A 24474-nucleotide genomic window follows, 5' to 3' on the forward strand; every position below is an offset into this window, starting at 1 on the left:
TCCTTTATATATTGTTCCCCGATCAAGGATTCTGAGTTCAATCATTTTGGAAACTGTTGCTAAACCACCTGAATTACATCTAGCCTATCTACTCCAGGACACTGACTCTTATAGAACATTACAGGTTGCCAGATTCCTGAATTCAGTTCTTTCATATAAAAGACTTCATGGTATGCTGCATGACTATTAAAAATCTAGTAAACTCTATCCACCATCTTTATATTCAAGGCCACAATATGGTACATCTAGAGATTGTATGTAATGTGAAGAAGATTATGCATTGAAATATTTTAGTTGATATTTTAGAATGTAAAATACTATTTTATTTATTGATTGGTTTTACCTTGTGGGCTTATAGCCAAATAAAGTATTATCTATCTATCTATCTATCTATCTATCTATCTATCTATCTATCTATCTATCTCCTATTGCCACTTTCCGTCTGCATGGAGGGAATCCGCATCTGACAGAAGTTCTCCACAGCAGGGCATCCCTGGAGTCCAAGGCCTCTCTCCCTGGCTTTCCGATGGGCCATCAGCCCCTTTTGGCATGTTCCTCTCTCTATCCCAGGTGAGACCCTGGCTTGGAAAGAAATTGGAGCCTGCACTTTCCCACTGACCTCCAATCTTCCCTCCAATACCTCAAATCCTCAAAACTCTACCATTTATTATCTCCAGGTTTAGGGGTGTCCCCTGCAAATCCAGAACAGTATTTTGCCTGCATAGTTTTTACCGCTACTGTTGCTGTGAATCAATGCATGGTAATAAATTAGGCGTATTTTTAAACTTCTCAGCTTGCTGCCTGATTCTTTCTGAAGTGGTCTTTCTGAAGTGAACTTGCTCCAAACAATGTTTTGCAGCCTAACTCCTAAGCTTTTGGTTTTGCTGCTAAAGAGAGGATTTTAAAACTCTGTTCGGCTCACATTTGTGGGTATCTGGAGGGATAAATTTCAACTAATGTATACTCACCTTCCTGTTAAAACCCCTTCCACACAGGGGCAAGATCCTGAAACTTTGGGAAATTCTCTTAAAAAAGATCTAGAACGTGTTTAGGATCAATGAGTGTGTATGTTGCCATTTTACTGGAATGACCCTGTGATTTCAAGGTGGGGTGTGAACGCAGCCTTAAAGAGAATAGAGGCATGGGAAGGCCATATGGTTCAACCTTGTAAGCAACCAGATATTCACAACAGAAAATATAATCTGGGGACCACAGCTGAGGACCTGCCAAGCTTTCAACATCTGTGGACAAGTCAAGCCAGGGAGCCAAGCCACATGCACCAGTGACGGGTGACAATAATAATAATAATAATGTTTCTATGCCACTCATCATCTCTGACCTCGGAGCTGCTCCTACCTTCAGAATTCCTTCTCATGATCAATGATGGGCACACTTGATCCTACTATTGATCCTGAAGAGCTGCCCAGCCCAGCTTCACGTCCCCACCAAGTGCCCCCCCCCTTCTAGAACACACCGCTCTCAACCGACTCTCAACAACCTACCAACCCAACATTCACTCTCTCTTTCTAAGCCTCCTCCAACCTTCCGTTTCCACCAGAATTCCACTCTCTCTTCCCCCCTCCCTCCCTGCTTGACATTCACTTGGGAATTCTAATAGAATGACCTTAATTACCCTATTGCAAAAAGGGAGGAAGAGGTTACAGATGGGAAATGTCTGGGAATCCCAAAGTCTAAACTCACAGACACTGGCTTATGTCTCGCAGCAGGACTCAGGATACATCCTAGATTTCAACCTTCCTCTGTTCCCTCCCTGTGTCAAATTAAAGATTGTAAGCCCTTCGGGGCAGGAATAGAGATGGGAAGGCAAGGGGAAAAAAACCAGAAAAAAATGAGGGTGGGACCAGGTTTTTCCCCTTTTTCCAAAGCCGGTTTTTCCCAGAAAAATTGAAAAAAATAGTTTGATATACTTCGAATATTCCACACACTATTCCCCCCCTAATTTTTCCTTTAAAAATGGCTTTGGGGGAAAATGGGGAAAAAACCTCCCCCCCCCATTTTTCTGTCCCCCCCCCCAGTCCTTCCAGCACCCACACTTTGGAGCTCCCTGCCAACTGACACCAGGCAGGTGATCTCACTGTACTCTTCCTAGTAACTGCTCAAAACGTTTTCGTTAGGGCCAGCCCATCTGAACACGTAGAAGCTGCATGCAATTTACTTCCTTTTAACCACTGTTGACTTTAATCATCTTTTGAATACTCTAAAATATCTGCTTTTAACTGTGTTTTATCAATCATTTTAATGTTGTGTTCCATATTTTTGTAAACTGTTTAGAAAGATCTGTTACCATCATGTGGTTTATAACATATAATAACAAATTCAATTTTAAAAACACACACACTCCTTTTCCTTTCAAACAGAGTTGGAGCCCTAGTGCAACATACTATTCAGTAACTGGATGTTGGTTCCATCTGCGCCTGGCATGCAAAAAAATTGCCTTATGCTGTACCCCGGCTGTCCTCAAGTAGAGATGGGAAGGCCTAGAAAAGCTCTAGAAAAAAACAGGGTTTTCCCCAAAGCTGTTTTTTTTAGAAGTCCATGAGAAAAATAACAAAGAGGAAGAGGAAGAAGAAATGGAAAACGATAGTAATTCAGAAAATGAGACAGAATAAACTGCATATATATGTTTTGTCTTCTGTTTGGGTTTTTTAAAGCACTACTCAAAAGGTAGATGTTCTATGGAGCTTAAATATTGAGGTGGATCTTAACTTTATTTGCTGTTGGTGCTAAGGGGCAAATCTGATTATTTATGTTGATGGTTTCTCTTTTTTTGTTGCTTTTGAGGGAAAGGAGGGTGGGTACCTGTTTTAGTGCAAACATAGTACTTTTATATCACTGTTTCACGCAATTTGTAAAACTACTCCACACTGAACTTTTTTTTTATTTTTTCCAAAATTTCCATTTTTTTTCTGGAAAAAAATGGGGGGGGACACACATTTTTTTCTCATGGCTTCAAAATTTCCGGAAATTTTACATCTCTACTTGGAGCCATACTTTCCCTCAGTAAATCTGTCTTTAATTCCATTTTAAATCCATCATTACATTCTGTGCCTGCAAATAGACAGTTTAACTATGCATTTTGTGCAAAAGTACTTGAATCCAGTATTAGCACTTGATCCCAGTAGATGTCAGATAATTTTTCTAGACCTTATAGATTTTGCTTTAATCATTACTGACTCTAGTTCAGTATTTTATTATGGTTGTGGATTTTTGGATATTTTACTGAACTAGTATTGTAATGGCTGGTTGAAATGCAGGATACTGTACAAATATCATAAATAAATGCAGGTGCCAACTTTTAAATTAACTTATTCTGACCGCAGGCCTTCAAGCTTTTTTGACTACAATATTTAATATTTATACAGTGGAACCTTGGTTTCAGAACAGCTTAGTTTATGAACAACTTGGATTAAGAACGCTGCAAACCCAGAAGTAGGTGTTTTGGTTTCCGAACTTTGCCTTGGAATAAGAACATGTTTCGCTTCCTGCTGAGTGTGTTCTATTTGTAAATTGAGTACCCTGCTGCTATAAGAAATCACGCCTTGGTTTAAGAACGTTTGGTTTAAGAACGGACTTCTGGAACAGATTAAGTTCGAAAACCAAGGTACTACTGTAGTCAAAAAGAATGAGACAATTGAAATCTGAACAAAATCAATCCCCAAAGTGCCATGCATTATCTTGATCTGATGAAAAACCTCAGTACCTGCTTCAGATTCAGGTGGGGAATAGAACTGCCCATCAGAGGGGAGTCCCGAGTGAATAAGAGCAGCTCGTTCAGAGGCATCCTGCACCAACAGTAGTCCTGAAAGGAAATGAAAGCATCCATGACTACAGTATCTTTCAAAGGAAGTGTCCAGCTTTTAAAAGCTAGGGCTGTGCACAGTCCCCCAATTTCTCCGTGGCTCCAATGCGGGGGGGGGGGGGGATCAGGCCAACTCACCCTGAGATACGGAGGCATGGCAATGTTTAATTGGGGCTTTGGTTATTTTAATGGGGGATCAATTCTACATGGTGGCCCTTTGCAAGTAGCTTCTGATTCCAAAGGATGCTTCAATCCTGTGAGGTGCTGCTTTGCAAGTTAGTTATCTGCAGGGAAGCCACCCTACAAAGGAACACCTTGCACTGCACAAGATTGTTGCTGCCGCACAAAAGCCGTTAAGTGGAGGCACCAATCCCTTCAGAGTAGGGTGTATGGCAGGAAGGAGCGTCAGGTGGCATCAGGCTCCTACCTTCTCCTAGGAAGACACAATTGGAGGTCAGGTAGATCTCAGCCTTTTCATGGAAAATGCCATGCCTTGTCTCTTCTTTATGCCTGATACCCTGACAGCGTTGGATCCCTAAGTCATCTAATCTGACTCACAGTGATATGTGGCTATCTCAACCCAACTCATCCAAGGCCTGAATCCCTTTGGATTCAGTCCAATTTGGTTTGGGATTTGGGTCTCACCTGAATTCAGTGCACAGCCCTTAAAAAGAGCAGTAACAGCAGTAATCTTTAAATGTCCTTCTTGTGTGAATGTATTTCAGGGAAAGTCATTATAACAATTTTATTCTGTGGATACCACAACATCACTCTCCCCCAAGCCCTATGTAAGAATATTGTGTACTTAAAATTCCTTCTGTTTATACAGTAAATAGGCTTCCTGGGGCAACTGCTAACAGCACTGCAAAGAAACTTACTGTTTCCTTCTTCTGCTTCTTGTGGTAAAACTTTGAAGTCTAGGAACCAGGTTTCAATCCAGGCAAGAATGAAAGATATGATGGGCAATACATAGCCAAAAGCCCCTTGAGTTAATAGCTTAAAGGGGATACATGAAGAGGAGAGAGAACAAGTTATGTCAAAACATCTCACAACAAAACAGTTACATGATATAAATTAGAATTCAGTTATAATCCATACCTTGGACAGAATTACTTTTGCTAATAAAAAGGCACTGGTTACTGCTGTTGTAAACTGAAAGAAATATTAAGAGTTATGAAAGCAACAAATTACGTTTGCAATCCATAGCACGACGCCATAACAGTTAACCACATGACTACAATTGTCCTAATTTAGCTCTAAGCAATACTTAGCAATCTCACTGTTTGCTAATGTTATGGCCACAGGGTGTTTAATAAATGGGCAGAGCAATCCTACTAAGTATAGGAAGCTGGTAGAATTTACTCTGACTTAAATTCAGACGGTTTAAATTACCCCTACTACAAGCTCCATTCAGGGGTAGGACTACTGCCAGCTGAGTCAGCCTAAGCCTAGCGGAAAAGAAACAGGCCTTTAAAATACTTTGAATTACAACATCATTTTTGCCAGTGTTAAGTTCCACCAGGTTGCTATGTCAAATGACTGAGCTGAAAGTTTTAGAAAAGTCTCTCCTCATTGCACCCCCAAGTCTCACGTTTTTGCAGCTTCCTCCAGCTTAAGTTCTAACAGCTGAGCCCCAGCTGAGTTGGGATGCGGGAATTTAAGTAAGCATAGCCCCAACTGAGTCCCAGCTCAGCACAAGAGCTTCCTACTCTAAACTTGCTCATTCTGGCAGATCTTGTGTTTGGATTGTGTTGTAAATGGTACTGGTCAAGGATTAAAAAAATACTTTCTATACTTCTGATTTTCCCACAGAGGAATTTGCATCCACAAGACACCCACAGAACTTTGCTCACGATTTGAAAGCATGTGTAATCTGCAATATACTATATGCATTCCCACCTCGTGAAAGTAAACCCAACCAATCCAAACATCACAAGCATACAATTTCTCTTTCAATTCCTCAGAAAACAAATCTTTAACACAAAGAGTTGGGCAAAGTTGATGCCTACCTTGCACATAACTGGTATTCATGGCTAACTAAGTCCCTTCTCCACTGACATGAATTTGCACATTGTAAGAGTTATGCAAAGGGACGCGGGTGGCGCTGTGGGTTAAAACACAGAGCCTAGGACCTGCCGATCAGAAGGTTGGCAGTTCAAATCCCCGTGACGGGGTGAGCTCCCGTTGCTCGGTCCCTGCTCTCTGCCAACCTAGCAGTTCGAAAGCACGTCAAAGTGCAAGTAGATAGATAGGTACCGCTCCAGCGGGAAGGTAAACGGCGTTTCCGTGCGCTGCTCTGGTTCACCAGAAGCGGCTTAGTCATACTGGCCACATGACCTGGAAGCTGTACACCGGCTCCCTCGGCCAATAAAGCGAGATGAGCGCCGCAACCCCAGAGTCGGTCACGACTGGACCTAATGGTCAGGGGTCCCTTTAACTTTAAGAGTTATGCAAGAGGAAATATTTTTGTTAGCTAGTGCAAATGCAAGTAGAACACTAGCGCTATATCTCACACACCGTATCATTTAAATACCATTTTTCAAAATCTTCCAACTTTTAAACTTAATTTGAAGTCTACTACTTACAGCTATTGCCCACCAGTGTTGAAGTCTACACAATGCATATGCAAGTATCAAAATCATAAACCGAAAGACTGCCAGGAGCTATAGAGGAAGGAGGAGGGAGAGAAAAAGGCATTAAGGTCATTTTTTTAAAGGAACAAAATAATAATAATCAGAAACTAAAATTATATACAGCGGTACCTCGGATTACATACCCTTCAGGTTACAGACGCTTCAGGTTACAGACTCCACTAACCCAGAAATAGTACCTCGGGTTAAGAACTTTGCTTCAGGATGAGAAGAGAAATTGTGCTCCGGTGGCGCAGCAGCAGCAGGTGGCCCCATTAGCTAAAGTGGTGCTTCAGGTTAAGAACAGTTTCAGGTTAAGAACGGACCTCCGGAACGAATTAAGAACTTAATTGGAGGTACTACAGTACTGTAAGTGATTTCTTCACAATCTAGACGACAACAAACATTTTCTGTGTGACACACTGATTTTACAGTTCTCCTCCTTTCGCTTTCATGAAGTCACTGGAACTGCATTTGAGCAATACAGCTGAGCAGAGTTTCTTCTTCAAGCGGATAGAAACTTCATTAAGAATAAGAAAATTATGAGAGTGTAATTGACAAATATCCTGTCCACTCTTAGAAACAATTTTAGGTATCCAATTCAGGCAAGTTTCACAAGACTACTTTACATGATAATTACTAACACAGTGGTACCTCAGGTTAAGAACTTAATTTGTTCCGGAGGTCTGTTCTTAACCAGAAACTGTTCTTAACCTGAAGCACCACTTTAGCTAATGGGGCCTCCCGCCAGAACACGATTTCTGTTCTCTTCCTGAAGCAAAGTTCTTAACCTGAGGTACTATTTCTGGGTTATCGGCGTCTGTAACCTGAAGCGTATGTAACCTGAAGCATATGTAACCCGAGGTACCACTGTAAAACAGAATTAAGACACAGGAAGCAAATACTTACGAAGATATCAAAGTACGAAGAATGGTAGTCATACTGGAGGACTTCTTTTTCTAATGTTTTCTCAATGCCTCCATTTACCTACAGAAAACAGAATTGATCAAGCTATTAACATAATTAATTTTCAATTTTTGAAAGCACTTCAGCAGAGTTCTGTGGTTCTCCTTTTCAAAAACCAAAACCACATGGTACAAAGCAATTCAAAACATACATACAATAAATCACTTGGGTCCTAACAATATAGCAGAACTGAGTTGAGAATAAAACCAAAGAGACTCGTGCAAGCAGTCTACTCACAGGAGCAATGTAAGATGGGAGCCACAAACACATGAATCACAGCTCCATTTCCATGCAAAGGAAAACTGCAACAAGATTTTTACTTCCATGGAATAAGAGCTGCAAATGTGAATACAAGTTCACGGTTCCATTACCCTTTTTGATCAAGCAGACTATTGTATGAGCAGCACAAATCACCCCCGGAATACGCCCACCCTGGCATTTTAACTTCAATCATACTAGAGATCCAAGGCTGAATCTCATATACAAGGGTCACAAACATTAGTGCTTTGCTTTATCAGAAAGAAGGAAAGGCCTGCCATGTAAACACACAATTCACCACTTCCACCACCATTCTCTTAATTATGGCAATTTACAGCTATGCAAGTGAATACAGACTTGTTGTGTAACCAGATGCATTAACAAAGCAGTTCAAGACTTCCACCAAAAATCAACTACTGTGAACAGAAACTTATCACAATGTAAAATAAAGATCACTTGCCAGCTACCACTGGAACATGCAATTAGAAGTCATTAACAGGAAACGGACCTAAGGATTTTTCACTTTGTATCTGTCAAATTTATTCCAATTTTAGCAGAAAAGTGTTTTGACTTTAATAATTTATGAATTAGGTAAAAATTAAAGTTTAAAGGAAGCAATACCATTTTCCAATTTGTAAAAAAGGGGGGAGAATTACAATGGAATTATACATGCTGAAGCAGCCCCCCAATATATATCCAGTCCTCTGAGCCAGTGTAATACAGTGCTAACCATGCAAGCAGAAGTCCACATTCCAATTTCCCCTCAGCCAGCAACTCAGGAGGTGGCTTTAGGTGAACCACTTTCTCAGCCTTAGCTACTTCTACCAAACAATGATAACACCATAGCCCTGTCAATTTGGTTGTTATTAAGATGACAGAGAATGTATAAGATGTACTCTAAAACACTACAGAAATGCCAAGTAAGATTACTAGCTGGGAAATGCATTCCTGGAACTTTATATTCACTATAAATACTTTGCTAAACTGTTTTAATCCAGAACCAAATGTTAGATGAGATGCTGGAGTTCTATGATCAGAATTTATGAGACTGGAAGGTGGGGGTATCAGATGTCATTCATTCTTTTAACATTTCCCCTGCTTTTTGCTCCATTAGAGAAAATGTCTGTGTGCCCAAAGAAGGAGAAAGGAGAGCATTTTTAATCAGGAAAACAGCACAGAGGGGAAAACCGAACACCTCCAACCCTGCAATGCATTCCTGCTTCAGAGTGCCCCAAACCCACAGATTGGCCCCTGTTTAGATTTAATAACAAAGTATGAATTGGCTTAATTGCTGCTGGTTACAGACAGATTATACAAACTATGTAGAAAGATTCAAGGCTCCCTTAGTATATTTGCTTTAATACATGTACAGGTATAACAAGCTAACTGGCTGAAAGTTCTCATATTAAAAAACCCCTAGTGTTGTTCGCAGACAAAATCAAACTTCTTCCACACCTCTTTCTTACCTAGGTAAATAAATAAAGAGCCTTTTCCAATACTCCTTGCATATTTTTATCAAATGAGTAGGCTGGTTATGGGGCGCGGGTGGCGCTGTGGGTTAAACCACAGAGCCTAGGACTTGCTGATCAGAAGGTCGGCGGTTCGAATCCCCTTGACGGGGTAAGCTCCCGTTGCTCGATCCCTGCTCCTGCCAACCTAGCAGTTCGAAAGCATGTCAAAGTGCAAGTAGATAAATAGGTACCACTCCGGCGAGAAGGTAAACGGTGTTTCCGTGCGCTGCTCTGGTTCACCAGAAGTGGCTTAGTCATGCTGGCCACATGACCCGGAAGCTGTACGCCGGCTCCCTCGGCCAGTAAAGCGAGATGAGTGCCGCAACCCCAGAGTTGGCCACCACTGGACCTAATAGTCAGAGGTCCCTTTACCTTTAGGCTGGTTACGAAGCCAAATTTTCTTTTTTTTTTTTTTTTAAATCTGTTTATTGAGTTTTACACAAATCAACATACATTCATTTAAAACAGTAACAAAGAAAAAGCCAAAAGAAAGAAAAAAAAAGAAAAAAAGAAAAGAAAGAGAAGGAAAAAAGAGTCAATAAGCAAAAAGAAAATAAGAAAAACAAATATTACATACATGTTAACTTCCATCCAACCCGGTTTGGGTTACAGAAATTCTTATAGCTTAGTCACTGCTTACAAAATTAAATCTGTTGTTTAAACGTTGCAGGTATTAAAGTCCATCCACTGAGGTTTTTTTCACCCCTAAATTTACCTCAACATAACCCAGGAATTTACTCCAATCATTTTTTAGTTTGGTGTTATTATGATGTCTAAGTCTCTGTGTCAGTCTCGCTAGTTCCATGTATTGGAATAGTTTTAACTGCCATTCTTCAACTGTAGGTGTATAAGATGTTTTCCAATTCTGTGCCAGTAAGAGCCTAGCCGCTGCCGTGGCATACTGGAACAGGGTTTCATCCTCTCTCTTTATCACGCCCCCTACCATTCCCAACAGGAACGCCTCCGGTGTCTTTGGGAAATTATACTTTAATATTTTCTTTAATTCGTCGTAGATTTGGTCCCAAAATCCTTTCACCGCCTCACAGGTCCACCACATGTGGAAGAAGTTTCCTACCCTGTTCTTACACCTCCAGCAATTGCTGTCTCCGGTTTTATACATCTTCCCCAGACTAGCCGGGGTGATGTACCAACGGTACATCATCTTTTCTAAGTTCTCTATAAGGGCAGCACAAGCCGTAAACTTCATTCCTTTCGTCCATAATTCCTGCCATTTCTCCTGTTCCAACTTATGTCCCAAATCTCTGTCCCATTTAACCATTACCCCCTTAACTATCTCATCTTTGGTTTCCCAGGACAGCAACTGCTTATACATTTTAGAGAGGAGTTTACTATTTGAGTCCAATATTTCTACCTGATATTTCGATTTTCTCTCACTCATGCCAGTTTTTTTATGTTCCAGCCACAGTGCATTAATCTGATGGTATTGAAGCCAACTGTTTAATTTCCCTTTTAACTCATCATAAGGTCTAATCCTCCAGCCCCCTTCCCGTTTAACTAATAGATCTTCATATGTCCATCTTTCCCCTTCTTGATTTATTTTTTTAAGTGTTATGATGTCGATTGGGGATAGCCACCAGGGCGTGTTGTTTTCTATCACTTTTTTATTCCTATTCCAAGCTTCAAGCAAGGCACCCCTGATGATATGATTTGAAAAACTCTTATGGGCTTTTCCCTTATCCTGCCACAAGTAGGCATGCCATCCAAATCTGGCATCAAAACCTTCAAGATCTAATAAGTCTGGGTTTTTTAGGGTCGCCCATTCCTTTACCCAGCAGAGGCAGGCGGCATCATAGTAGAGCCTCAAATCTGGGACTGCAAAGCCCCCCCTCTCTCTTGCATCTGTCAGGTGTTTAAACTTAATTCTGGCCCTTTTTCCTTGCCATATGAACCTCGCCAAAGTTCTCTGCCAGGTCTTAAAGCAGGCTGTTCCTCTAATTATGGGGATACTCTGGAAAAGAAACAGTAATTTTGGTAGGATGTTCATCTTGATCGCGGACATCCTGCCAGACCATGACAACTTTAATCTACTCCAGGTATCTAAGTCTTTTTTAATTTCCTTCCAGACCTTGGTATAATTGTCTTCTAATAAATTTATATTCTTTGGCGAGATCCATATTCCCAAGTATTTAACTTTTTTCACTACTTTAATGCCTACCGATTGTTCCAGCTGGTTCTTGGCGGGTCCATCTAGGTTCTTCACTAAAATTTTAGTTTTATTTTTATTCAGTTTGAACCCCGACAGCTTACCGAATTCTTCTATAATCTTTACAGTGTTACTAACGCTGTCCATTGGCTCCTCTAGGGTTAACACCAGGTCGTCGGCGTAAGCCTTCAACTTGTATTCCTTCTCCCCAATTTTTATTCCCCTTATTCTTAATGATTCCCTTATCTTATTTGCCAATATCTCTAAAACCGTGATAAATAGAAGGGGGGACAAGGGGCAACCTTGTCTTGTGCCTTTTCTTATTGGGAAGGGGCTGGAGAGATTGTCATTTATGATCAGGCTGGCCCTTTGTCCTGAGTAAATTGCTTTTATTCCTTCGAGAAAAGGGCCCTCTATTCCCAATGTCTTCATGCACCGTATTAGGAAATTCCAAGAAACATTATCGAATGCTTTTTCAGCATCAATAAATATCAATGCGGCCGGGATATCAATCTTCATATCTAAATATTCAATGATGTTCACTACATGTCTGACATTGTCTTTTAGTTGTCTATTCGGTAGAAATCCCACTTGATCTTTATGAATGATCCTCATTAGGGACTTTTTAATCCTATTCGCCAAGATCTCTGCAAAGATCTTATAGTCATTATTAAGCAGGGAGATTGGTCTGTAATTTCTTATGTCTGTTTTCTCTGTTTCGGATTTTGGTATTAACGTAATATGTGCTTCCCTCCATGACTCGGGAATCGTCCCTCCCTGCAAGATGTTATTAATGACCTCAGTAAGTACCGGTGCAATGTAGTCTCCTAATGACTTATAATATTTGGCAGTTAATCCGTCCGGGCCAGGGGCTTTCCCGATTTTCATTTTCTTAATGGCCTCTTTTGTTTCCTCTATCGTGATCCTCTTATTTAGATGTTTTTTTTCCTCTTCGGTTAAGCAAATCCCTCCACATTCTACCAGGTATCTTTCTATTTCTGCTTCCTCTTCCTCTCCCTTTTCGTACAACTTTCCATAAAATTGGACAAATCTTTTTTCTATTTCAGCTGTCTCTTCCACTCTTTGATCATCTATTATAAGTTTATTTATCACATTTTGCTTTTTTCTTTTCCTTAACTGCCACGCCAGCAGCTTTCCAGGTTTATTAGCTGACTCGAAATATCTCTGCTTCATATATTTAATTTTCCACTCCACCTCCTGTTCTAGTAAAGCTGAATATTGTGCCTGTAGTATGTTAAGGGTTTGTTTAACTCTATCGTCTCCTGGTTTTATCGCTTGTTTTTTTTCACAATCTTTTAGTTGAGTGAGGATCTCTTCTTTCTTTTGATTTCTCAATCTCTTCCTGTAGCTATTTTGTTGTATCAGGAGGCCTCTCATGACCGCCTTACTGGCGTCCCAGACTATGTCGATGGTCGTACCCTTATTCAAATTTAACTCTAAAAAATTCTTAAGGGTGTCTTTGGCTTTGTCCATAACCTCCTCATTTTCAAGGAGGTAATCATTCATCCTCCATCTGTATGGGCCTGAAGGCTTCTTTTTTATTTCCACAGTTATTGGGCAGTGGTCTGATAGGGTTCTAGGGTGAATTTCGCATTCCCCTACTCTCGTCACAATTGCTCTAGATACCCATATCTGGTCTATTCTACCCCAGCTCTGGTGGGGTTCTGAGAAAAAAGTGAATTGTTTTACTGCCGGGTTTCTATACCTCCATATATCAATTAGGTCGAGGTTTTCCTCAAGATTTGTAAAAGATCTTGGTAACTTCCCTTGGTTTATTTTCCCCTTTTTTATGTTTCTATCCATATTCGGTATAGGTACCCCGTTTAGGTCTCCGAGCAGTATTAATTTATGATCTTCCAATTCTAATAATATTTGCTCTAATTTTTCAAAGAATTCGGCTTTGTTTGTATTAGGGGCATACACCGTTACCACATTTAATTTTTCTCCCTGACAGTTGAGTTGAATTCCTACTATTCTTCCTTCATCATCTTTACAAATTAAAGTCGGGTCCCATTTTTCTTTAACATATATCACTACTCCCTTTTTCTTATTTATTCCCGAGTTGACAAATTCTACTCCTAATTTTTTATTTACCAAAATATGTCTATGTTTTTTTGCTATGTGCGTCTCTTGAAAACATATTACGTCATAGTTCTTGTTTTTCAAAACTTTCTCGATTTTATTCCTTTTATGTTTCTCGTTCAGTCCGTTCACATTCCAGGATAAAAATTTCAGTGAAGAAGTTATCGTTTAAGTTTGCAATACAATAAACTCTCAGAACCGTTCTACCAGCTTAAAGTCTGGCGCCCTTGTTCTCTAGGACCTCCTCCTCTCCTGCCGCTTCCCTTCCCACTGCGGCTTCACTCTTTTCATTTTCATCCTCGGTCCCTCCCTCTTCCCTTCCCGGTCCCCTCCCTCTCCATCTCTCTTGTTTTTCATCCACCTCCCCATCTAGTAACTTGCTTTCTATCCTGCCAAGCTCCTTCTCATATCTTCTCATGAATTTTTCAGCTTCCTGGGAATCCAGTAGTCTAAATTTCTTATCTTTATAGAAAAAGGTGATCCCTTCCGGGAATTCCCATCTATACTGTATGTCGTTTCTTTTCAAAATGCCCACCACCTGTCTAAATCCTTCTCTTTTACGCAACAGTCTTGTTGGTATTTCTTTGTATATAATAATGGGCCTCCCGCCAATTTTTAATTTATTCCGGTAACTTGTTTTTAAGATCAGATTTTTCATTTCCAACGAGTTGAAAATTACTAGACAGTCCCCTATAAATTTATTTGCTTTTAGGTGTTGGGGTTTTGTTTTAATTCTAAATGCATTCTCAATGGTAAGGGCCACTTCTTCTTCTTTTAAACCCAGCCAATTTGATAATTCCTTAACCATTTTTCCTTTTATATCCTCGTTCCTTTCCTCTTCCACTCCCCTAAATTTTAGATGGAGTTGTTTTTGTCTTAGTTCAGTCATGGCTAGGTTATCCCAGATCCGCTCTTGTTCTTTGTTTAAATCCCTCAGATCTTCTTTCATCTTTGCTGACTCCCTTTTCTGTTCCCTTATCTCTTTCTGCATTTTTTTGTTGGATTCTTCAATTATTTTAGATTTAGTTGTTAACTCTTGAATCTTAACTGAAAGTTCTCCTACTGCACATTCTATTTTCTTATCAATCATCTCCTGTATTTCTTCCAGTTTGGTTTCTATGTGTACCTCATTTTGTTTGAATTCCTCTTTAATTTTAATCCAGAGGCAGTCCAAGTCTCTGATCTCTTCCTGTTTTGAGGGTTTCCTATCTCCAGGAGTCCCTCCTCCCCTTTTCCCATCTCTCCCCATCATCGCTAAATCTCTCCCTTATCTCTCCCTTATCGGGCTCACACTCTTTACTCTCATGTAACGGAGAGGGGAGGGGGGGGGATTAAATCCACTACTGTTGAAGGCAGGGATAGGTTACAGAGAGAAGGGGCCGGGGACCAAATTTTCAATTATTCACAAAACATACCATGCTCTTGTATGAGCAGTTGGCCTACTGCGTACCCAACATTTAAATTACTAGGCTCTTACAAAGCAGCACTGGTTATAAAGGCTACAGATTTATAGCCAACTAATCCAAGAGAAATAAATAAATAAAAATTAAAAATTGGCCAGCAGCACCTTAGAGACCAACTAAGTTTGTTCTGGGTATAACTTTCATGTGCATGCACACTTCTTCAGATGCACACAAAAGCTTATACCCAGAACAAACTTAGTTGGTCTCTAAGGTGCTACTGGACAATTTTTTAAATTTATTTCGACTGTGTCAGAACAACACGGCTACCTACCTGAATCTATAATCCAAGAGAGTTTACAGAACAGAAATTCATAAAATTCTGGCATCATGGTGGCTCCCTGATGAAAACTCTGATATGTAGGAACATGGTGGAGTACCTGCCTACTTGAGCACTTATACAGAAGGTAGTAATGCAGGTTGTACCCAAACGGAACCTAGCACAAACTGAAGCCATCTCTGCTTACACGGGTGATCTGTAGCTGCAATTCATGCCAACCTCCTCCTCCGTATCTAATCTGTTCACTCTTTCCCCATAAGTCCCTCTAACCTTCCAGCCTCACTTTTCAGGGGCAGGGTGCAAAAGCCTTTTTCTGCTCACAATTTGTTGGATCCAGGCCATTCTGTCAACATCAAAGGCTGTCGGAAAATGTTGATTCTACAGTTTAGACAAGCCTTCCCCAACCTGTTACCCCCCAGCTGTTTGGGACTACAATTCCCATCAGTCCCAGTCACCACACAAATCCCCAGCTTTACATCCCATAGTACACATGAAGGAAGCCCTTCAATTGGCTAGAATAGAATACTTTGTTCAAGCATAATTTCAGGGGAGGGATCCTGTGGTTGCCAGAGAAGACCTCTTTGGGCACAACCAGTGCTTTTGGGGGGGGGACGTGCTGGGTATGCATACCACTAAACATTTTGTGAATTTAAGTTTGGCCTCATTGAGGGGCAGTATTTCAATATGGGTACGAAAATGAGAGTACCCCTAAACATTTTTTTAGAAAAAAAGCACTGGGCACAACACTAGTAAGCCATGATGTAATCTGCATCTTAACATTACTGTTTCAATTATATTTCATAGTCGAATGCAAAATGTTCTTATTTATTATTCTGGACATTCTTACTCATCTGAACTGAGTGAAATACCTTCCAGAAATGATTGAAAAATTCAGTGCAATCTTACACTGCTGAACTGGTTCATTTTGTTTGTTACAACTCATAAATAAAATTCAGTTTCAAGATACTAATTTAGCAAAGACTAGAGAAGCTCACTATTCTGGATCCAACCTTTTGTCAGAAGTACAGTTTGAAAGACACTCACATTTAACTCTATTATCCACAGCAAGGTTATAAACAAGAGGTCAAAGGTGACAAACAAACAGAAAGTCCTTCGGACATCAGATATGCCTTTTTTCTCTCTGCTTTCATAAGACTCAATTCTTGCCATTAGCTGTGCTGGGTTGATGGAATGAACATCCCGTAAAGAAGGATGAGAGCTCAGACTGCTGCCATGGGCATTTTCTTGATCGTCTAACAGCCGACTCATCCTGTCTTTGGTTACAGCAGCTTTTTTCCAGTTTCAACATCACTATCAGGCTTATCCATATACGAGATTTCTCTAGAAAAGAAAATTCCACAATTAGTCATGTCAACATGACCATTATTAATAAAGAAGCCCTACTTGATCATGTAAACACATCACGACTTAATAAAAGTGAGCTCAAATGAGTGACATGTTGCCAGGCAAATATAAGGTGGGGAGGAAGTTCTGCATTCTTGGGGGACAACCTAAATATGAAGAAGCCTGTAAGACTGCAGATTAGGGAGGGGGGAAATTCATGCTGGAAAAATGGCACCATGAACTTCTACAACCTACAGAACACAGGAGAGCACAGAAGAAAATGCTAAAGTAATTTATTATCCGGAGAAGTAACTTCTTGATCCAAACTGAGCAGTTTTGCCTCCTCCAGGATAGAATTTTTGCTGCCTAGAGAAATCAAGGATTCTAGTGTAGCTGTGGTTGTACATCACTGTGTTCACATTCCCCCTCACACACACCAAAAGGCAGCAACCATTTCTAACTCAAGTTTTATTTAATCTCCCAAAATAATAAAGAGTTTTAAAACATTTTTAAAATGCCACTTCAATACCATTAATATTACACTCATAGTGCAGGCTGAGGAAACTTGACTGTGAAAGAGGGACTGACAACAGTCCAATTTACAGTGGAACCTCGAGTTGCAGACGTAATCCGTCCCAGAGGCATGCCTGCAACTCGAAGTGTTCACATTCAGAAGTGCTGCATTTGCACGTGCGGCGCGATTTAGAATTTCTGTACGAGTGGCGCAACCAGGAAGTAACTGTTCCAGTACTTCTGGCTTGCCACAGGGCGCAACTTGAAAAGACGTAACCTGGGACCTTTTTTATGTTCGCTACCACAGCAGCAAGAATTCTTCTGGCGAAGTATTGGAAGCCGCAAGAACTACCTACTCTGGAAGAATGGCAGACAAAGGTGATGGACTTTATGGGACTGGCAGAGATGACCGGCAGAATCCGCGACCAGGGGAAAGAGACAGTGGAAGAGGACTGGAAGAAATTTAAAATATATCTTAAAAGAGAGAGCTGTAACTAATAAATTTAAGGAAACTTAATGAAAGGGAACTAATAGAAAAATTGACTAAAGGGTTGCTAAAGAATTGTAAAATAAGGATGCAGCGAAAGGGGGGTATGGGGAAGTCGGAGGAAAGAAGGTGTATGAAAATAAGATTATGAAATTATATATGGTCAAATGTTTTGTATGTTTTTTGTTTTGTGTTTTGTCTGTTTTTTATTATGTGTTTGAAAAATGAATAAAAATTATTTTTAAAAAAAGAAAAAGAAAAGAAAAGAAAAGACGTAACCTGAAGCGGACGCATCATGAGGTATGACTGTAGTGCACTGTTTTATTGCAGATAAGAGGTGGATCAAAAAACTATTTGAAAAGCAACAAAGAAGGGAAAGAATATTTTTTTAGTCCCTATAACAGTTCGAAGTATCCTGTAAGTATGCACTAGTAACAGAAAACTGTGCACCAAAAGATTTTTTGGAAAAAAACAAAACACTCCCAGGTTCAGGGTTGGCAGCTGAAATAAACAGCACTCCTGTTAGGAGCTGGGAGTGCACTGCAACATTTTGTTGCAGGACAACTTGGTATTCTTGTATGGAACAAAATATTATTTTTATGCTTTTCTCCCCAGTGCGATCATTACAACTTCAGGGAAACAATGTTTAATTTTTCATACATAGTGTAAGAACAAACAAAATAACTGCACCTCTGACATAACTGCTCAATGACATTGTTTCTCATATCCAGCCTGTACAATTCTGGAAGTCTATTTTTTAAATATATTTTCCAGTTGAAGATAGAACCTTCTGTTAATCTGGACCTTGCCAGGCCTGCAGAACCAGAAACTACAGCAATCTGAAAGCCACAATAGATCACAATAGGCGGAACGTACAACTTTGTGTCATTTTAGTGCAAACTGGTTGGAACTTTGTGCTAGATTTTGCTGCCTGCAGTGTGGAATCTTGGCATCCTGATGGATAAGAATAAAGGTGGAAGAAACAGCAATGAAGCCAAAACAAGAGGAAAACAATAGCATGTTTTGGCAAGCCAGTGCTAGAGTATTTTGAAGTGCTGTGCATGGAGAAAGGCAGGTAAAGGACGGGCCTCAGGTATACAATTTCCTATTCAAGGAAGGACTATTCAATATTTTGCACTAACTTCCTCATTCATCTGGACATACCAATATAGTGCAGGTGATAAGTATTCAAGGACAGCAGAGTTACCAAGTGGGTAGCTAAGCCTCATTGCCCAGATTCATGACGTTCCATAGCTACTGGGATGTGTCTTGATACTCAGCTGCATACCTTTCCTGGTGTCTCACTTGCAGATAGGTGAGATATGAGAATAGCATTTTCCAGTTCATTATGTATTTTCACATTTGAAAATGAGTGGAGATTAATTCATTCTTGAAGTTCAATATTAATTCATGTTTATTGTATTAATGCAACAATCATATATAAACAGACCTGAGGGAACCAAAAATTAAGCATTTCCTTCTTATTCCAAGAGACTCAAACACCACTAACAAAAAGACTACAGAAGAAACACTACTTTCCACATGCCACTACGTTTGCCAAGTTACATATTAACAGTTTGGAAAAAATGCAGCCATGTGGGTTTTCTCACTAATTTATAGTCTAAAAATTCAGTTAGCATTGGGAAATTTTCAGATGCACTAGAGAGTGATCTAATTTAGCATGTTTATTTCCCTTGTATTTATAAACAGAGCTAAAACCATTGAATACCAACCTTGCCTATTATTGTATTTGCAGTTGCATCCATTCATTGTTATTAAATAACTAGCAAATAGAAAACTTTCCACACAAAAATAAAGCACTGGAAAATTAATTGCCCAAAACTTGATACCTAAGCATAATACCTAAATTAGGTGACAGTATTTTAATTTCTTATTGCTTATTATAAAAATGGATGCATAGAGAAGGAAGAAAATCATACCAGTAGTTACTGTCAAGTCACTAGATAGATTTTACTATATACCAGACTAGAAAAAATTCAGGTGCCTTATTCTCTAGATATCTAAGGGTTTTCTGCAATTTAAAAATAAAACAGAGTGAAGCCAGAGAGGGGTGGTAATAGGCTAGAGTGTTAATGAATTAAAGAGAACGCTAGTGGGAAGTAAATGGAGAGAGACATAAACTATAGGTCAGGATGTGGAATCAGAAACATTTTTGTACACAAACATTTTTTACTAAACTGGCAACTATTTAGCTGCAGATCTCATTATGTAAGTAAAAACAACAAAAATACATACCATTATTAAATATATACTCCTCTCCAAACTGGTATACATTGGAAAAGATGGAAGATACAACTAATCTCTATTATCAAGAATGCTTACAGCATCATCAAGTCAAGTGTGTAATAAAGTATGTTGTTTACATTATAAGCAGAGAGTACATTTGCACTGTCAACTCATCACTAATCCCAAATGTAAAGAAAAGAACTTCAAGTATTTAGGAATCTTCTAACATACTGAAATGCTGTGCCTATATTTTGCTTGCTGACGTGAATTATTTAAGCCTTCTTTATGTCACTAACATTAATATCCAAACTCACTCATAATCTTACTGGGCATGCCATTTATCTCAGTCTGTTTTCCACATATATAATGGAAATTAGTGGCCTATCTTTGTTTCTACCAAGTATGACAAAGCTGGAGGGGTGATTTGCATGTTTACTCGAATTCAAAGTAAATCCTGACACTTACCCTCAGGAAAATGTGCATAGGATTGTCGCTGTAACCTATCAAGATACTTTTTCTACCACCTTCTGCCAATTCTCTATTCAGCCCTTAAGCTGGAATTCAGTAACTGAATACCTACATGGCACCGCCTCTCTTCCTTCAAATTCCTTTTCAAAACCTGCTTTGGCATAAATGACAGCTTTCCAACTACAGTGGTACCTTGGTTCTCAAACTTAATCCGTTCCATGAGTCCGTTCGACTCCTGAAACTGTTCAAAAACCAAGGGACAGCTTCCGATTGGGTGCAGGAGCTTCTTGCACTCAAAAGGCACGTCAGATGTTTGGCTTCCAAAAAACGTTCGCAAACCAGAACATTTACTTCTGGGTTTGCGGTGTTCAGGAGCCGATCTGTTCGACAAAGAAGCCATTCAGGAACCAAGGTACCTTTGTAGTACTCATAATAAAATGTCCCTATTTCCTCCTTCAATTTAAATAAAATTTAAAAATCTATTTGTGGTAATCAAAAAGGTTTACAAGTTGAGTAAGATAATATACTATCTATAAAACACCACATTCAACCAACTAAAAGAGCAGCACGTTAATACACATACACAACAGGGTTTTTGAAAAAAAAATTCTCTTGAAGTCTCCCATATAAAACTTACCGTATTTTTCGCTCTATAAGACACATTTTTTCTCTCCTAAAAAGTAAGGGTAAATGTGTGTGCGTCTTATGGAGTGAATGCAGGCTGAACAGCTATCCCAGAAGCCAGAACAACAAGAGGGATCGCTGTGCAGTGCTTCTGGGATAGCCACTCAGTCCCTTCCCCTACCTCCCGGAAAAGCCCCCAAGAGCCGCGCGGAGTGTGGGGCTATCTTGGGGGCTTTTCCCCGAGGAGGGAGAAGGGCAGCCCGTCAGTGACGAGCTGCCCTTCTCCCTCCTCGGGGAAAAGCTTGCAAGCGCCACATACACGCTCCACGCGGCTCTTTAAAGGGAGTGCTGAGAAGAGCCTGGGATGCATACAGGCTCTGCTCAGCGCTCCCTTTAAAGAATTCCCCCCCCCTGCGTTCCCCCTCTAAAAACTAGGTGTGTCTTATGGTCAGGTGCGTCTTATGGAGCGAAACATATGGTATCATGTTCTGAGGTCAACATTTATGACCCTGCACTCTGTTCTGCAACCATTAAATGTTCTGCGATCAGTACAAAATGTTTGGCAAGTGTTCTTCTTCATCAGTCTAAAGAACAACCTCTTGGGAAGAACAGTCTAGCATTATAACTGGCTCATTTCCACAGGGCCATCAAGAGTCATCTATTTAGAGTGTCTGTTTAGACAAACTACAAATAGTAGAAAATGTTTGTCCTTGGCTTACCCACATCATTTGTTTGCCGGGGGCAGGGGAAGTAAGTCACAATTCCAGGTTTGCACAAAAATGACAAACCAAGCGCTTCAGTTTGCTGCTCTCAGTACATAAAAGGGAAGGAGCAAAGTGGGGACTTTCAGTGAATAGTGCTAACTCATGTTAAACTATAGTTAACCATTAAATATGGGTTAACATTACCTGCAGACCAGGCTACTGAGGCTGTGCTATAAAATTCAGTCATATGTAATTTGGTACATAGTTTTACAATGAAGAATGTTAAAAGCCTGTACTTTTTCAGCATCAGATTCTGCTCCACTCTCCTCCCAACTTTAGCTAGGTATTGGTCTCCTCCCAATTTAACTAGTCTCGGAAAACACCTGCTGCCACATCACCATACTGCATAAGTATCACACGCTACTACAACAATTCTTCCATTCAGTCCATCACCATGAAGTAATTGCACATCTCTACCCATCTCTCAAATACAAGTCTGACAGACAGACTGCAACCTCAGAACACCATACTTTAGACATGATCTTATCTATTTATAAATATGTGGAAATTTTTCAGATTCAGATTGACCTACTTATTTCACTAAGCAGATATACATGTTTACATACACTACTGAGAACAGATGAGTCATGGACTATTAGGGTTGGGAGTGCCTTGAAAGATAAAAACATTGTCTAATACATCTTTCATGCCCTTAAGCAACAGAATAATTTACTGTGCAATTTTACTTTTGACACTACTTGGAAGCAACTCTTATCCTTACTCCTCTGGGGATCAAAAAAGAAAAATTAGGCAGACTGACAGAACAGTTCTAAACCCTAATTTTTGCTATTGGTGGGGGTTGTTATGATGGAGGTGACATCATAATAACTCCTCTGTCAATTTCTGCTGTCCTCTGCCCTAGCAGAGGGGTAAAGGACACCACTGCAGAAGCCCCCAGTGTGCAGGAAGCTACTACCAGTGGTTCTCCCACTGATGGTAGCCTGAGGAAAGCCTCAAAATGTGGTATTTTGGTGGGGGGCACCAGTGGCATTGGATCCTTGGGAGCCTTCAACTGCAGCAGCCTGGAGCTAGCATAGCACAATGTAAAATAAATCCAGTCCCCACTTTCTGCCATGGTTGGTGCAAGTGATGCATGGGCTTCAGATGCACAGGTCAATCTCCTACTTCACCACGCACCTTCCTAGCTGGGGATCAGGATTGCTCTGTAAAGCGTGAAGTGCAACCTCATTTGTAAGACTTCATGCAGTTATATTTTAAGAAGTACAGTGGTACCTCAGCTTACAGATACCTCAGGTTAAGAATTTTGCTTCAGGATGAGAACAAAAATCACACGACAGCAGCGGGAGGCCCCATTAGCTAAAGGTTAAGAACAGTTTCAGGTTAAGAATGGACCTCCAGAACAAATTAAGTTCTTAACCCGAGGTACCACTGTAATCCAAAAACACAAAGTATGAGCACATCAAACTCATGTTTCATACAGGAATCCCCATCAGTGATCTGCATTAGATTGGTGGTTTCTACACTCCATCCAATGTGTCAAACAGCCCTTAGAAAAGATCCAAAATCATCAAGATAATCACGTTCGGATGATACAAAGTTTTAAAATAGGCAGTTAAAAACCATCCTTCTCTTCAAGCAAAACATCTCTCAGCCAAGTTACAAACGACTAATTTCCGCAGCGTCTGCTGGCTGAATTCAAGACACACAGGCAATTCTGCTATTAAACCCCATTAATTGCGACAACTCACAAAACCCAGATCCTTAAAGCGGTGGGATGCTGGGAATTTAACGACACATTCTGTAGTATTGTGTGTGTTTGCATTTCCAGTGCTCTGTAATCTGCTTTGGGCACAAGCTCGTCTGCAGCGGAGTACAAGTCAAGCCCATCGGTCCATCCAAGCCCCTTCCCACGCGGGGGGAGGGGAGACGAGGGGGGGAAGGGGCTGTGGTGGGAAGGGGGGGGCAAGAGGCCGAGCGACACCGGGAGAGGTTAAACATGGGGCGGGGTCGGGGGCTCCACTGGCGACAGGAAAGAGGAAGGGAAACCGAAAGAGGGAGAAGGGACGTGACCCCTGAAATTTAACTTCGGTAACGCGGGTGGGGGGTGAGGAAAGGGCACTAAAGCGACCGCGAAGGCAGGCAGGCCGGGCGGGGCGAACGGGCCTCATGGCCGGCGCCTGGAGGCGGTGAGGGGGCTCCGGCGTCGCGCGGGGCTGAGGGCTCCTTACCGGGACGCGCCGCTCTCGCTCCTGGCCGCGGTGGGGAGGGAGGGTCAGGCTGGCGGAGGAAGCCCCGCCTCGGGCGGCTCCTCCCGCCCCGCCCCGGCCGCTCCAGAGGGCGGGCAGAGGCGAGGCGACGAGCGGCCACCTCCCTTAGCAACGGCAAAGCGGGCCTGGATTCTGAGGCGGAGAGGGGGGCGTGTGCGCGCGCAGCGCCGAATTTACCTCAGCCCCAGCACCCGAGGGAAGTGGGCGGGGCTCGCGCCTCTGTTCCGCCCGGCGAGCCAGGGGGCGGGGCCTTGGCGGAGCAGGTGCGGCCAACGGTCGCTCTCAGCGGGTGGGTGGGAGCCGGTTGGTTGGCTGGCAGCAGCCGGGGGTGGGCCTCTGTGACGCAGGCGGCGCCTGTCTTCGGAAAAACGCAGCCTCAGGGCGGGGCCGCCTGAGGGCTCCGAATGTTGACGGACTCCCAGCATGCCCTCCGCGTGGACTTTGCTGGCGGGGGCTGATGGGAGTTGGAGTCTCAAGGGCATCTGGAGGAAGGCCGCAGGCTTTCTGCACCAGCACTTTTGGCATCATAGACCGTGTCTATATTGGATGGTCAGCTGGTTGCCCTGTCATTTATTTTTGAATTTGTATACCGCCCTTCATAGGAAGA

At 41.3% G+C, this 24474-nt stretch overlaps 1 protein-coding gene across 2 annotated transcripts in view; it reads right to left on the reverse strand.

Moving 5' to 3' along the window:
• The window catches only part of STARD3NL (STARD3 N-terminal like), a 29682-nt gene extending 5672 nt beyond the window's left edge, over positions 1-24010 (reverse strand). Inside the window, exons 1-7 of one of the 2 annotated variants that reach the window (XM_081931187.1) lie at positions 23829-24007; positions 16237-16533; positions 7360-7437; positions 6406-6483; positions 4919-4972; positions 4699-4816; positions 3722-3820 (exon numbers count right to left, since the gene is read on the reverse strand). In XM_081931187.1, the coding sequence (XP_081787313.1) occupies positions 3722-3820; positions 4699-4816; positions 4919-4972; positions 6406-6483; positions 7360-7437; positions 16237-16461 (652 nt within the window). In that variant the 5' untranslated portion in view covers positions 16462-16533; positions 23829-24007. Of the gene's footprint in view, positions 1-3721; positions 3821-4698; positions 4817-4918; positions 4973-6405; positions 6484-7359; positions 7438-16236; positions 16534-23828 lie in introns of both variants that reach the window. The other variant, XM_081931188.1, reaches the window with a different exon arrangement.
• Positions 24011-24474: the final 464 nt, after the last annotated feature.

This window comes from Podarcis melisellensis (genome assembly GCF_964234715.1).
Source record: "Podarcis melisellensis genome assembly, chromosome: 12".
NCBI classification, from domain to species: domain Eukaryota; kingdom Metazoa; phylum Chordata; class Lepidosauria; order Squamata; family Lacertidae; genus Podarcis; species Podarcis melisellensis.